The 16,338-nt window shown below is 46.3% G+C and overlaps 1 protein-coding gene across 3 annotated transcripts in view; it reads left to right on the top strand.

Annotated features, from left to right (window-relative positions):
* The window catches only part of COL26A1 (collagen type XXVI alpha 1 chain), a 96,453-nt gene that overhangs the window by 9,873 nt on the left and 70,242 nt on the right, over positions 1-16,338 (top strand). For 2 of the 3 annotated variants that reach the window (XM_081843597.1, XM_081843595.1), the window contains exons 2-3: positions 9,100-9,222; positions 12,623-12,726. In XM_081843597.1, coding sequence (XP_081699723.1) covers positions 9,100-9,222; positions 12,623-12,726 — 227 coding nt within the window. The remainder of the gene's footprint in view (positions 1-9,099; positions 9,223-12,622; positions 12,727-16,338) is intronic. The other variant, XM_081843596.1, reaches the window with a different exon arrangement.

The raw sequence follows: 16,338 nt of genomic DNA on the forward strand, positions 1-16,338 counted from the left end.
TGGCACGGAGGAAGTGGGCAGATAAAAGTTTCTCTTTCTTTCTCATAATACTAAGAACAAGTGGACGTCTCATGAAGCTGAATGTTGGAAGATTCAGGACAGAGAAATGAAATTACTTCTTCACGCAGCGTATAACTAAACTATGGAACTCCCTCCCACAGGAAGTGGCAATGGCCATCAGTTTGGATGGCTTTGAAAGAGGATTGGGCAAATTTATGGAGGGCAAGGTTTCCCAATGGCTACTATTAGCCACAATGGTGACAGTCTTTCTCTGGTGTTGGACCGGAGGCAGAATTGTTTCTGAATGGCTTTCCTCTCCGGCCCTATTTCATGCTCGTCACAGGTGTCTACGGCCATACTGTTCTGAATGCTCCTGCTCTTGTCAGATCTCGGAAGCTAAGCAGAGTCACGCTTGGTTAGTACTTGGATGGGAGACTGCCTGGGAATACGGGGCTTGCAATAACCCTGTGAGGTATTTCCATCTGATAAATTGTGATTGGCTGCAACGTCACAGGGTGTGTTTAATGGCTGAGCAAGGATTTCAAACTGGGTCTCCCCACTCTGAGTCGGACACTCTAACCACTACACCACATCTAGTCTGTGTAGTAAAAAGAACTCCCAGAGCTTTCCCCTTGCCTCTCTTAAATCTACTTCTAATGGATTTAAGTGTGTGATCCCAAGTTCTTGGAGACAGATAGGCAATATTGTACCCCCCCTCCCAGATGTTGTTGGTCTCCCAGCTCCAGCCAGCCTCTGCCAACACGACCAGCATTCAAGCATGATGGGAGTTGGAATCCATGTCCCTAAGATGAGTCTGCTGGATCAGGCCAATGGCTCACCTAGTCCAGCATCCTGTTCTCACATTAGCCAACCAAATGCCTGGAGGAAACCCATAAGCATCATTTAAGCTCCTGAGGTTTCCAGCAACTGGTATTCAGAAGCTTTGCTGCCTCCAATTCAGCGATATCTGGGGGCATCTACCCTGGCTATGCCTGGCTTAGTGTTTGGAAAGGGAAGGCGAAAATATTCCTCTTCCCCACAATGCCTGATTATTATTTTTTTTGGACTAAACAAATTTGGCAGATTTTTCTTCCTAAACTAAAACAGGTATCCACTGCCCCTGCCCACCTGATATTTTTGATTGCCTCTTTCTGCCCCTTTTCCCAGCTTTAAGATCTTTACTTTATTATTATTACCTAGGGCCTTTTTGAGAGGCTGTAACTTCTCCCATACACTCACGCACACCTTCACTAGCACTCGATGTCTGAAATAAAACACTTGCTTTTAGCACAAGTGCTGCATTCCCTGGTGTGTCTCGGATATTGCGAGAAACAATTGTGGGGCCTGCCATCCCTCCCTCCTCACTTTGGCAAGAACCGCTGCTTTTTGGCAAGGGTTCTTCTTCCTATGATGCCTGTCTGTATGTGTGTTTGTGGGTGCATTCCAGTGTGTTGTGCTAGTGTGTGGCATGCTTTTCCATTCGGCCTTATTCCTCTTTGTTACCTTGTGGTGAGTGTGAAGGGGAGTGTGGTCATGCCTTGTGACCAGGGATTTTAAAAGAATAAAGGGCTCTCTTGGTTGTTTCAGCAGGATAGCAATAGCCACTGGCTTAGATGGTTTGTTTGTTTATTTAAAGCAGTGGTCCCCAAACTTTTCTGGGCCACTGCTCCTTTGGTTCCATAAACTCATCTCCAATGTCTGTGCATTCTCTAGCAATATCTACCCTATCCTATGAAAAGCATTATCCAGGAAGCGATTTGCACCACCCATTTTAAGGAAGATAGTAATAAAATTCAGAACAGGAACAATTAATTGCACACTTATATAAAGTCCGATTCAATTTGTTTGAATTAATTCAACAAAATCAATGAATGTGATCCGGTGATACCAGTTTTCAATGCTTTTTTTTCTGGGGAGACGCAGGGGCATGCATACCCCTAAACATGTTGTGAATCTCAGTTTGGCCAGTGTGGTGTAGTGGTTAAGAGCGGTGGATTCGTAACCTGGTGAACCGGGTTCGCGTCTCCGCTCCTCCACATGCAGCTGCTGGGTGACCTTGGGCCAGTCACACTTCTCTGAAGTCTCTCAGCCTCACTCACCTCACAGAGTGTTTGTTGTGGGGGAGGAAGGGAAAGGACAATGTTAGCCACTTTGAGACTCCTTTGGGTAGTTATAAAGCGGGATATCAAATCCAAACTCCTCCTCCTCCTCCTCCTCCTCCTCCTCCTCCTCCTCCTCCTCTTCTTCTTCTGGCAGTATTTCAGTATGAGTAGGAAAATGGGAGTACCCCTAGACAAAAAAAGCACTGCCAGTTTTTCAAAGTCTGATAGTCACTTATACCTCCAGCGCCACCTAGGTAATCCCACCATTCCCAGAAGGCGGTACCACTCACTGAGAACCACTGCTGGGGAAATATACCAGTTGTGGGGAGGGAGGGGGGTCGTGACTCGGCAGAGTCAAAGGGAATGTATGGTGTTATTACAATTTGTTGGAAAAGAATATGTAAGGAAAACAATAAAAATTTACTTAAAAAAAAAAAAGAGAACCACTGCTGGGTGTGTGTGTGTGGTTTGCACAGATTTTTCGTCCAGCAAGATAGTTCAAGTGCAATATCACTGCAAGAGCTGTCATCTTTTACACCAATCTGTATCCTCCTATCTATCTGCACACCCAACTACTGCCACAATTTAAGAAAGGGCGAAAAGACTGCTGTACTTAACTTTCTTGCATTTAAAGGACCAAGGATATTAAGCTGGGTGTAGTGCAAGCCTGTTGAGCTGCACAATCTGTGATCCCACCACTAGCTCCATATTCCCATTCCCCCCCACCCTGCATTTTTAAAGCAAAAGTTCAAAACGTCTTTGTTGAATTCAGCCAGCCCCCTTTCCCCTCTCAGAAGCAATGACCTTTGAGTTTTTATTGAAATTCCTCTCCCCTCTTGAAGGGAAATGAGATCTCTCTGGAATGAAACACTATGGAGAAGCTTGGGTGTGGTTGTGGGGGGGGGGGGGAGACCCTCTCCTTATCAAAACACTCCCACTATTTTCTGTGCCCTCAGAGCTGATCTCCATTAAATATCGCACAGAGACCTTTCCTCCTTATGAAAACAGGGAGATAATTCGGTGCAGTTGTTTGAGCTGATAACAAAAGCTTTAAAGGCAGCCGACAGCTCTGAGATCCATTCCAGCCATGCAGAGGCACAGAACTGTGTTTCTTTGAGCAACAGATCCTGATATTATTTATCTTTCCATTTATTCCAAGGATCTTTACCTTGCTTGGATGGGGTGGTCCTGCATCCCCATCACTCCATCTGCTTGATGGAACAGACCTATTCTCATTGTACCGTTTACAGACCCAATTCTGGACCCAACACGCTCTGCAACTGAGGCCCAGAATCTCTGTGTGCCCCCTCCACGGGAGGTCTGGAGGGTGGCAATATGAGAACAGGCCTTTTCGGTGGTGGCCCCCTGCTTGTGGTATACTGTCCCCCCATCCCCATCACTCCATACCTTTAACGGACACGGAGCAATGGATCCAAACTACAAGAAAGAAGATTCCACCTAAACATTAGGAAGAACTTCCTGACAGTAAGAGCTGTTCGGCAGTGGAATTTGCTGCCAAGGAGTGTGGTGGAGTCTCCTTCTTTGGAGATTTTTAAGCAGAGGCTTGACCACCATATGTCAGGAGTGCTCTGATGGTGTTTCCTGCTTGGCAGGGGGTTGGACTCAATGGCCCTTGTGGTCTCTTCCAACTCTATGATTCTATGACCGATTCACCAGCTTCCTCTTGTAGATCCTATCCTCTGTTACAGGGTCACAGGTTTGGAAGGGACACAAGATATCATCCAGACGACCTCCCACCATCCCTAGAACAGTATATCACTCTTGTTTTGAATTGCTTTGGGACTTTTCCTTTTGCAGGAAGTGGCTCATATGTCTGCTTATCACACAAATGCTCTCTACCAGTGATTTACCACATGATTTAACAATAAAAACAGCAATAACAATGCATTTAATTGTAATAACGCTTTACCCTAGTGTAAGCATTTCAGTGCACATTGCTTGATCGGAGAACTGCACTGTAAAATTTGGAAAAGGGGTGAATTTTGGCCACGCTTTGGTTCGTGAATTGTTTCTGGAAAAGTAAATGAGGCAGATTTGCCTTTAAATGTGAACTGGACTGAATTCCTTCCCCTGCTCCTGCAGTGGCCCAGGTGAAGCAGAGAACCCCCAGGGGGGCATGGTACTGAGACCCCCCCCAAAAAACCCTGGCAGCCCTCCCACTTATACTGAAGTAGCCCGGTCCATAAATATAAACACTGAGCAGAGAGTGAACCCTGTAAGGCATTTTTTTGTAAAGCTTTTGTTAAATCAGTTGCTGATGGACATAGTTTTGAAAGACACAGCAGGCTTGTGCACTTGGGGAGTTGAAATCTGAGCTGTTACATTTTGCTCAGCGTATCTGTTGCTATCCTGGGCTGGGGCCAGCTGCGTTCCTAACTTTCTTGCACCAGTACATCTGTATGTAATATAGTTGACGGGGGTGGGGGGCATCTATAATCTCTAAAACCTAAGATGGAGGTCTTTTCATTACCGTTTCGTCTTAGGGCTTTGGAACGCTTTTGCACATCAGTGGGCCTGTTTTAAGATATTGGTTTAAAGGAAAGGAGAATTCCCGCCCCCCCAACTCACAGACGTCAACCAGTATCTTGCCTGTACCACTTCAGACTGTGTAGCTCATGTGGTTGTGAACTGCACCATTCCTCCCACTCCAGAAAAAAAAAGATTCCTTGCATATAGAAAGCTAGCTGCCACTGAGAACTCAAACCCTTCTCCCTTCCCCTACAACTAGGTATCTTTTGGATGGGCTGTAAGCGGGATTATTCAGATGTATAGCTGCATCATCTTGACCCAAAGTCCATTACAGTGGTACCTCAGGTTAAGTACTTAATTCGTTCCGGAGGTCCGTTCTTAACCTGAAACTGTTCTTAACCTGAAGCACCACTTTAGTTAATGGGGCCTCCTGCTGCCGCCGCACCTCCGGAGCATGATTTCTGTTCTCATCCTGAAGCAAAGTTCTTAACCTGAAGCACTATTTCTGGGTTAGCAGAGTCTGTAACCTGAAGCGTATGTAACCTGAAGCGTATTTAACCTGAAGCGTATGTAACCTGAGGTACCACTGTATAAGAACATAGGAAGAGCCTTCTAGGTCAGGCCAGTGGTCCATATCGTCCGCCATTCTGTTCTCACAGATGCCTGTGGGAAACATGCAAGCAGGATTCAAGCTAAAGAGCACTCTCTGGCCTCCCGTGGTTTTCAGCTGCTGGTATTCAGAAGCATTATTGTCTCCAACTGTGGAGGTTAGAGCATAGCCGTCAGGGCTAAGAGCCGCCAGTAGCCTTATCCTCCATGAATCTGTCTAATCTGGCTTTAAAAACCATTCAAGGTGGTGACCATCCCTGTCTCCTGTGGGAGGGAGTTCCATAGTTTAACTATGTGCTGCATGAAGAAGTCCCTTTTTCTTAACTTGTCCCGAATCATTCTAACTTCTTTGGATGTCCACAAGTCCTTGTGATGACCTGGGACTTGGGCTCGGACTCGGAACCAGAGGAGACGTGGTCTGCCTCAGGCATCATCTGAACCAAGTCTGGGGCCTGATCCTGAAGAGTCCCTGTCTGCACAGGTTCCCCTGCAACAAACGCCAGTTGGGCCGAGTTAGGGTCCTGAGCCTGCCCTGGCTCCAGATGTAGGGATTACCTTGTTGCCTTCAGCTGGGCCACCTCTTACACCTGCTCCACTACCGGTTGGGTCAGGGGAGGCCCCTGGGTCCAGTAACCCACCGATGTCTCCTGAGCTGCAGAGACTAAGGTCTGAGAGAAGGAGAGACCTGAGTACTCGCAGAAGGAGTGCTTGCCTTCGGGCGAAACAGGGAGGTGAGTCACTGGGGGATCAGGACTGGACACTACCCCGACAAAGATAAAAGGCTGTAGGACCCCACCCCAGGGAAGAACATTGCTGTATGCTAGATCCTGCCTGAGATCCTGTACCTATCCTTGCCTGGTTTCCTGCCTCGTGTCCTGCCTTGGCCCTGTCGGACTGACTCCCAGTGGAACCTTCGGATTCTGGACTGGACCTGGACCATGTTTCATGGGTTACCCCTGGGCCCAGCACAGTCCTAGTGTTATGAGAGAAGGAGAAACATTTTCTCTATCCACTTTCTCCATGCCATACATCATTTTATAAACTTTTATCATGTCATCTCTTTCTTCTTGTCTTTTCTCTAAACTAAGAAGTCGTCGACACCTGCAATCTTTCCTCATAGGACTGTCACTTCATTCCCTTTATCATTTGAGCTGCTCTTTTCTCAACCTTTTTGAACTCTTCAATATCCTTTTTGAGGTGAGGTGACACAACAAAGATTTGAGTAGCTCTTAGCTGAATTAAACAGTCTCATTTTCTCTACCCAGTGGCAGTCTCCCTGTTGTTGTTTTGTCGGGTATGCCAGAATCATGAGTGCATGAAGAATACTTGCTTATAATGCGTTAAGTCTACACTGCTCCTGATAGTACGACTGTGAGTTGTGTCCTACTATGCAAAGGACAAGTTCTCTCTGTGTAGGGGTTTTCTATCTGTAAGGCTGTCTGGTTTAAAGAACCCCAAGAAGGTATGCCAAGCACACTCCAGATATTGAAAAACAATACAGGTCCAAAATTGGATGGGCTGCATGTTGAGACTCCACTGTGAAATCCCGCTCTTTCCCTCTTACTTACCAGGATGCAAAAATCAGGCCATAGGTAGGTAGGGAACCATGGTATCATGCACAGACCCTGAGAGTCATGGGAACTTCCATATCCATGGCTCCTTGGAATCCTGGACATTGATTAGAGTTGCCTGAACTCCAGGTCTGACCGGAAGCGTCCAGGTTTGCGTGTGTGCTTAGATAGGACTCTCAGAATCACACAGGAACATCTGGGGCACACAAAAATCCAACATAAAGGATGCTTCTTCCATGTGTTTTGTGAAAATTCAGCAGACTCCATTATTCACTTGAAAGTTGTTGTTGTTGTTAAAAAAAAAAAAAAGCCTCTCTCTTAGTCTTAAAATTACAGCTCTGTCTGGTCAAAGCCATGTTACTCCCATAAAGATTAGAGGGTGCATCTGACAGACTGAGAAGAGCTTTTTAATTAGGTGGCTTGCTTTATTGCTAGGAAATCCTTCATCCTGGGATGCAGGCTTTGAAGTGCATTGGGCAATGTAAACAATGCTTGAGTGCCGTCCCCTCCAGCGGTAAATCTTTTCATGGAGTTTAATTGTGCTTAGATGATGTTCCACCTTGTTTCCTTTCCTCCAGGTTCATTGGCACAAAAATGATAGCTACCCTCTCAGTAGAGGTAGTGCTAGACGTCGGTTCTGTGGTTTCCTCCCAGTAGCTCTGTGCATTCTCTAGCATCTGAAACAGGGGCTGGCCAACATTATATTTATTTGGATGCTCATCCTATCTCCAGGGAGAACTGAAACAAGCTTGTTTCCCAAATGCAGTCTTTGTGGGGCTGCCCTTTGACCTGGTTCAGAAGCTCCAGCTGGTGCAGAATGTGGCAGCCAGATTGCTGAGGGGGCCTTCAGGATGAGAACATGTGACACCTTTAATAACAACAACAGCAACAACAATAATAATTTTATTATTTGTACCCGACCCATCTGACTGGGTTGCCCCAGCCACTCTGGGTGGCTTCCAACAGAACACAGTAAAACACCATACATTAAAAACTTCCTGATACAGGGCTGCCTTCAGGTGTCTACAGAAGCTTGTGTAATTTATCTCTTTGATGGGAGGGCATTCCACAGGGTGGGTGCCACTACTGAGAAGGCCCTCTGCCTGGAAAAAGGGGAAAAAAGACTCGCAGTGAGGTAGATGGAAGTCACCTTTAAAAAGCAGAAGACTATCTAATCATGATGTAAAATCCTGGATACATATGGTGTTGAACCATTAACTGTGGGTGTTTCTTCATGATCTCTTTTTTTTTTTTTGTATTTTGTGTACCTTGTGTTGTTTTGAAGATGAATGGAATACTTGTAATATCTAATGCGGCAGCTAGACTGGTGACTGGGAGCGGCCCCCAAGACCATATAACACCGGTCTTGAAAGACCTGCACTGGCTCCCAGTACGTTTCCAAGCACAATTCAAAGAGTTGGTGCTGACCTTTAAAGCCCTAAATGGCCTCAGTCCAGTATACCTGAAGGAGCGTCTCCACCCCCATCGTTCTGCCCAGACACTGAGGTCCAGCGCCAAGGGCCTTCTGGCGGTTCCCTCACTGCGAGAAGCCAAGTTACAGGGAACCAGGCAGAGGGCCTTCTTGGTAGTAGCACCCGCCCTGTGGAATGCCCTCTCACCAGATGTCAAAGAGAAAAATAACTGCCAAACTTTTAGAAGACATCTAAAGGCAGCCCTGTTTAGGGAAGCTTTTAATGTTTAATAGGTTATTGTATTTTAGTGTTTTGTTGGAAGCTGCCCAGAGTGGCTGGGGGGACCCAGCCAGATGGGCGGGGTATAAATAATAAATTATTATTATTAGTAGTATTATGAAACTAATAAAAAGCATTGCAGAGAGAGAAAGAGAGAGAGAGAATGCCCTCTGCTTGCTTCCCCATAACTTTACTTCTTGCAGTGAAAAGCATGGTAAGGTAGCACCTTGGACAGCCCCAAGGGGAACCTACACTTGCAGTGAGACAAGGCAGGCTTGAATGTCCTTCTAACAACCAGAAAACTTAGGCAGAGCCTTAAATTGGACCTCCAGCTTCCTTTGAGCATCTAGCTCCTCCCTAATGGGCGGAGCCTCTGCTCTTAAAGGGGTCCAGACTATTTCAGGAGCCATGCGTTCTGGCAGTGCAGGGATGGCTGTGGCTTAGCTATGGTCTCTGCGCTGGACTCCTTGAGAGGGCTCTGTCCCAGAAGCAGCCCTAGTGGGCCAGCCAGTACTGGAATTTTTAATAATATCTAGTCCCCCTCTGTTCTGTGCTAGTTATTCCACCTTCTTGATTTGCAGCAGTCAGTGATTTGGCCTTAATGACATCGAGTTTGCCTTCTGTTCCTCTCTGCAGGCACTGGTGTCAACACACGGTCACCCGGACTGTTTCCTGCCAGGTGCAGAATGGCTCGGAGACTGTGATCCAGAGGGTTTATCAAAGCTGCCGGTGGCCGGGACCTTGTGCCAACTTAGTGAGGTAACCGCTGTCTGAATAACTTCTCCTGGCTTGGTTGGAATGCTGGATTTTCTGCTCAGGGTTGTAGGGGCAGGCTGCTCACCGTCAAAGAGAAGGACCCAAGTAGTTGAGAGACTGCCTTGTACGCCCACCAGATCACTGCAGTCTGTGGGAGAGTTTCTCCTGCAAATATCTCAGAAGCCCTCTCTGCAGGAGCTCAGAGCAGGGCCTTCAGGGTGGCTGCCCCTGTCCTGTGGAATCGCATCCCTGTCGAGATATGATAGTCGCTCCCTAGCTGCACTTTCTGGAAACAGTTGGAGACTTTGTTGTTTTGACGGTCTTTCCCAACTGGATAAAGGCATCTTTACTACAAGTGTCCATTTGTTAAAGTTTTAGTTTTAGTTTTCAATGTATTGGTTTGCCCCCCCCCCTATTTTTGATCATCTTATACCCAAATTGCCTTGAGATGGTGGTTTGGAAGGCAATTAATAAATTAATTATAGTAGTAATAATAAAAAAAAGTGGTTCTGAAGGGAGTGAAGAAGTTAAGAGTGTATAAAAATACCTGCTAGTTCAGGCCTGCTAGTTCAGGTCTAAACCACACAGCCTAGGGCTTGCTAATCAGAAGGCCAGCGGTTCGAATCCCCGCGACAGGGTGAGCTCCCATTGCTCGGTCCGTGCTCCTGCGAACCTAGCAATTTGAAAGTATGAAGTGCAAGTAGATAAATAGGTACCACTCTGGCAGGTAGGTAAACGGTGTTTCCGTGCGCTGCTCTGGTTCGCCAGAAGCAGCTTAGTCATGCTGGCCACATGACCCAGAAGCTGTTTGTGGACAAACGCTGGCTCCCTCGGCCAGTAAAGCGAGATGAGTGCCGCAACCCCAGAGTCGTCCACGACTGGACCTCACTGTCAGGGGCACCTTTACCTTTAGTTCAGACCAAAGGCCATTCTCACACTGGAAGCCCACAAGCAGCAGCGCTCTCTCCATTTATGAAACCCGGCAGAATACAGAGTTAACTGCACTGACAACGGAGCCCCACGTCTTTCATTCTGACCAGTGTCTGACTCCAGCCCTGACGGTACCCACTGACAGGCACAGATTTGTCTGATCTTTTAAAGCCATTCAAGATGGTGGGTGGGTCCTCGCCCCATCCTGTGGGAATGAATGCCGCAGTTTACCTGTGCGCTGTAGAAGTGGATAAGAAAGCAGGCCCGACATGGCATGTTGAGTGTACATGCCGCATCATAGAATCACAGAACTGTAGAGCTGGAAAGGACCTCAGGGGTCATCTAGTCTTAATGCCCTGCAATGCAGGGATTGCAGCTAAAGATTGAGATTCAGGAATGGTGGGAGTAGGCATCCAAAACATCTGGAGGCAGCAGGCAAGGAAAGAAGGACACAGAGTTAAAAAGGAGAGGGTGCAGACAGGGCAAACACAATGGGCCAAGCAGGGGAAATGATCAAGAGGCCACACAATGGCCACCTTTAAATATCCTGAGGGGCTGTCAAATAGACGATGGAGCAAATTTTCTTTCTTTTGCTCCAGAGTCCAAATTGCAAGGAAGGGCATTTCAGTTGGGGATTTGGAAGAGCTTTTAAGGACGGTGCACGATCTTGAATAGGCTGTATCGGAAGTGGGCGGGCTTAGGCTACATGACTTTTGAGGCCACTTCAAACTCTCATGAGTCTATGATTTTTTTAAAAAAATATATTAAGGAACTGTTCCATCTTTCTGATAAAGGGAGGATGAAACACTTGGGGCTTTTTTGTCATGAAACAGAAGACGACTTAAAGGGAAGGATAAAGGATAAACTCTGTTTCACCCAGTGGAACTGTTTGGCAATCGGTTTACTGGACTGACAGAAGGAAGTGCTTTTTCAGGCAACAGATAATTAACTCTGCAAATTTCACTGGCCACACAATGCGGGGATGACGGGTTTAGATGGCTTTAAGAGGGTATTAGGCAAGCTAGTGTCAGGATCAGCCTCCAGCTTTTACCAAGGTGTGCCAAGGTGGTTGTTGGGGATGGTACGTGCAAGCTTGGATCAGATTATGATTTCTTCTTTTTCTGTGAGGGGGGGCAGTGTTCTTTTCTGTCTGCCCTCCCAACATGTTAAAAAGCAGAATCATAGAATTGGAAGAGACCCAAAGGGTCATCTAGTACAACCCTTTGCAATGCAGGAATCACAGCTAAAATCCATTTTCCAGTTCTCATAGAGGCTAACCAGATAGCTATAGGTTAGCATCTAGCAACTCATACTGATTTTAACAAGGCATTTTAACAAGGCAAAGGTAAGGGCAAGGAATCACCAGGGACCAAGAAATCGAAACTGTCACTGGTAAATAGTCACGGCTGGAGTGTTTGAACTTCACTTTTTGGGGGCGGGGAGAGTTGTTTGTTTTAAGAGGATTTCAAGCATGCAACGATTCCAAATGCAGAACATCAGATTCCACATTTGGCACCAAAGACTAATTCTTCAGAAACAAGTACACTTTCAAGACCGGAAACTGGTCAGGACAATATTTTTGGGGGGGGGGATTGGGGAGGGGTAGAGATATGGCTTATAGCATCCTGGGACCCAAATGGAGTACACAGGAAATGTCTTCCTCCTGTGTGTTTAAAGCATTTGCCCTGCAATGCATATCAGTTTTGCAAAGAAGCCATTTGAGTACACAATTGCCTTGTAGACTGGGATCCAACTTGCAAGTCTCCTTTCTCGATTGTGCCGGCAGAAAGTTGACAGGTACATCTGGGGCGCTTTTGAGTCCATTTGTGTGTGTTGACAGTTGAGGGAATTAGGCAGGTTTAGCTTGGAGGAGAGAAGACTGAGAGGCGATAGGATAGCCATCTTCAAATATCTAGAGGGCTGTCACATGGAAGAGGGAGAAAGCATGGCCTTGTACAGTAGGAGGGTCTTATGTTCCCATGAAACTGCCGTGAGGCTGCACCTGTACTCGCTTACCTGGGAGTCTGTACCCTTGTTAGAGTTCATCCACACTTCCTCTTCTCCCAAACTTTCACTTTCCCCTTGGGGAAAACTGTTTTTTAGCACACAGTCTGTCAGAATAAACAGCAGTGGTGTGCAGTCAGTGGATTAGACTGTCCACTAAATGTTCAGGTTAAATTAAGAGTATTGAAGCCTGACCCTCCTCCCCAAAGCCTGGGAAGCTTCTGCTCTTATTTAGCACTAAAGAGTGGATTTTCCCTGGAAAAGGAGCAGGACAAGTAGGAAACTGCATGGACCCATGCTTCCTAGGCCTAGGACCAGTGGGAAGTGTGGGTGAGTGTTTTGTGTTTTGTGCTGTGTCAGCCTTGCATTAAAGCATACCTGAGCTTACTTGCAAATGTGCAGCTTTTGATATTTGCAAGGTTGGCAGGTTTGGGGCAGAGCCATCTGCGTGACCTCTTGCTTGTGTTAGTTACAGGACTCTCATCAGACCCATGTACAAGATCTCTTACAGAACACTGACTGCCCTGGAATGGCGATGCTGTCCTGGCTTCACGGGAAGGAACTGCGAGGAAGGTAAGCATCTGTGAATGAAAGTGTGTAGAGCTTCCTTCCCGTCCTCCCCATACCCTGAGTTTGCAGGATCTTCCAGTTGCACTGTTCAAATATGGAAATACAGATCTGTGGGAGTTCCTTTCCCAACCTTCTCTTGAAATGAAATCTTCTCTCTCTCCCCATCCCTGGAAGACTCTTGCATTCTACGAGAGGGTTTCAACCATTGTTGAAACTTGCTACGGAGTATAACAGAACGTCTTGACCCTTTGCTAATAGGTTCAGGTTTCTGGAAGAGAAAAAAAAAGGAACCACTTAACCATCACCAGCTGGCGGGCACCTCCTTAGTGCTGATGGCTACAGATTGTTTAAATTAGAATTATCTGAGGAATTTTAACTCTTAACCAGGCAGCCGACGAGGAAGGTCTCCAGCCTGCGAGGAAGTCTTGCTGGCAGCTAGCTAAACTCCGCTGTGCAATATTGCGGGCTTTAAATCTTCGCTTTTAGATTTTATCTTTTGGAAGAAAACGGCTTGCCTTCTTCACGGGCTGTCTGTCATTTGATATGCACCACGGCTGTGTTTACATGGGGAATTTGGAGACCGTTTGTGCTCCCCGGGAAGCACCGTCTGGGATCCTCGCATCCGAACCGCAGGCTTCCCTGCATGAGATGTAATGCTTCTGATATGTTCTGAGTGGAATTATTTATGATTTATTATTGGGTCCCAGGGCAGGTTATGACATTAAAGCACAACCATGCAACTAAATATTAAAAACAGTGTAAAACGTCTTTCAATTAGAGAAATAGGGCGAGTCCTAAAAATACCTCAAGCGTTGAAAGGGTAGGGCGAAGAGGCGTCTCTTCAGAATTTGCCAGAAGCTGTATAATGAAGGTGGCATGGGAGTTTCACAACTGAGGGGCTGCCACAGAGAAGGCCCTTTCCCAGGCCACCCTCACCAGGCCCTGCTTCACACCTTCCTTGGCTGGAATGTGTCCTTGAACTTTGAACACTTGCTCACCTGATATGGTCCAACATCAAGGGTTGGCCCTGAACTCCCTAAGCTGGGCTGCAACTCTCAGGTGCAGCAGAGGGCTCTATGCCATCACCAGAGTTGCTGCAAGATTCAGTTGCCAGTGCAGCCGTTCTCTGGTGGGGACACTATCTTCATTCCGGGCAGCAGAATGTCTTGTGCAGGCCCCAAGCAGTGATTAAATTTGGGTCTGGCTACTGCAAACTTCCAAGTGTTCCTATTTTCTGGGGACAGTCCCAGAATTACAGAAGCTGTACTGGTTTCTGATTTGATCCTGGAACGTCCTTCGAACGTCCCCATTTCCATCAGAGAAATGTTGGAGCGTATGTAGTTATGCGACCCCTGAGCCAAGGATGTAAGTAACTCCACAACCTTTAGAAGACATCTGAAGGCAGGCCTGTACAGGGAAGTTTTTTTAATGTGTAATGTTTTGTTATGTTTTTATATATGTTGGAAGTAGCCCAGAATGACTGGGGCAACCCAGTCAGATGGGCAGGGTGATACTAATACTAATACAGTCATACCTCGGATTACAGATGCTTCAGGTTGTGTTTTTTTGGGTTACAGAGCCGCCGAAACCCGGAAGTACTGGAACAGGTTAGTTCCAGGTTTTGGCGGTCGCACATGTGCAGAAGGCGCATGCGCAGAAGCACTGAATCGCAACCCCCGCATGCGTAGACGTGCCGCTGCGGGTTGCAAGCACTTCGGGTTGCGAACGTGCATCCTGCATGGATCACGTTCACAACCTGAGTGTCCACTGTACTAATACTAATAATACTAATACTAATAGAATCGGTTGTCCCTGTTTTCATTGGAGAGGAGAAATGTTGGAGGGTATGCTTCTGTTCTGAGGCCTCCAGTGCTTTCTGGTTTTATTCCTATGTCTCCCTAGGCCCAAAGAAGTCTCAGGTAAACCCCAAGTGATGGAGCATGTCAGATTCCCTGACATTTGGAGTGAGTCTTAAGTTAATTCCTGCCTTGTTTGGGCTTCTCTCTGCATCTAGCTAAGTTGATAAGATAACAAAGAACTTAATCGGAGCTGTTGCTTCAGCTTTGGAGGGACTTTAGTCAAACAGTTCTGCTGGACGATCAGTCTCGCTTTGCTTTGTTTTCTTTCTTTTTGGAGCGAGGGGGATTTTTTTAGCTGCAGCAGGAAATGAGCCACCCAGCCTGCGGAATCCTGATATAAAGACCATATGGAAAGGGGCAGCGCAGAGGTGATGTGGGCTAGTTATTGCAATCATGCATCAGTCTGATTGATTTCAATCCAAGATGATGCTGGCACCTCCAACTAGCCTCTTTCCCCTCCTCTCATACACTTCAAAGTTCAAAGCCCAGGGACCCTCTCCTGGGAGGCAAATGTGTGTCCCCCACCAACCCGGGAAACTTGGCGCCAATTTGAGGGCAGCCAGAAAATGACAACCTTGTTTTACTTTTGCTAATATCAGACGTCATCTCTCTCTTCTCCCGTCTTTAGACCCAAGTTTTCTTTTCTTCAAACGGAACGCTGCAAATCCGGGAAATAAAATTACCCCCTCCGCCTGGCTGATAACGGGAGGGGCAGTTTGCATGCTGTGATTCTGTCGCAGTGTAGAAACTCTGTTCCTACGACTCACATTGTTAAAAAAAAGCGTCTCGTGTCTTTATGGTTGTGTAATGCATTCTGATTTAGGCGCATAGGAATCATCCTTAGACCAAGGCAGACCACTGAGATTTCCATCTCAGTATTGTTAACGCTGGCTGGCAGCAGCTTTCTAGGGTTGCAGGCAGTAGCATGCAATGAATTTTTTTTGTAGGGGAACTGTTAGGGCCAGGGGTGACAGGTGGGTTCCTGGACCGATTCAGAACATTGCGCCTCCCAGCTGATTGAATCTGTGTTTCCCCTAACTTCTGATAAGTTCTGAGTTGTGTTTCCCCTAACTTCTGATAAGTTCTGAATTTCATCGATCTCTTTTTTTTAACACCATACGCATGCACAGGTGTACATTTTGGAGAAATAAGCCATATGGGTACAAGGAAGGAGAAGTGGTGAAATGTTTCTTTTCCAGAGAGAGGATCACTAGATGACCTATTTATGACATAAGATAGAACCCTTAAAAAACTACAGATTTGTCCCAGTCATTGTTGCCAGAAGACCAAGCCCATCATTATTACTTTTTATTTTGATGTTTTGATCTGTTTTGTAATCCGCTTAGAGTTTTGTTTTCTTTAAAAAAAATATAAGCGGTATATAAATTGTAGAAATAATAAAAAACAGTAAGTATAAATTAGATCAGTTTGCTTTTAAAGGAGAACTGAATCAAGTTATATATACCTTGCCAATCTCTTACACAGAATGTTCTAGAACAGAGGGGTAAATATTTAGCCCCGAGGGCTACATTCCCTCATGGGGAATCTTTTGGGGTTCACATGCCAGTGGTGGGCATGCTCAGAGTCAAAAGTGTGTGGGCCCAGAGATAAAGATTGGTGGAGCAATGGATATGATGACTCTTACCTTTGTTCTGTAGTACACCTTCCAGTCTACCCCAAATTTCTGTGCCCACACCAGTGTCAGAAACTCGGATATATAAGCTAATCATCAAATGGTACCTTAAACCTGGGTTAC

Source organism: Podarcis erhardii, assembly GCF_964252035.2.
Source record: "Podarcis erhardii genome assembly, chromosome: 16".
Classification (NCBI taxonomy): domain Eukaryota; kingdom Metazoa; phylum Chordata; class Lepidosauria; order Squamata; family Lacertidae; genus Podarcis; species Podarcis erhardii.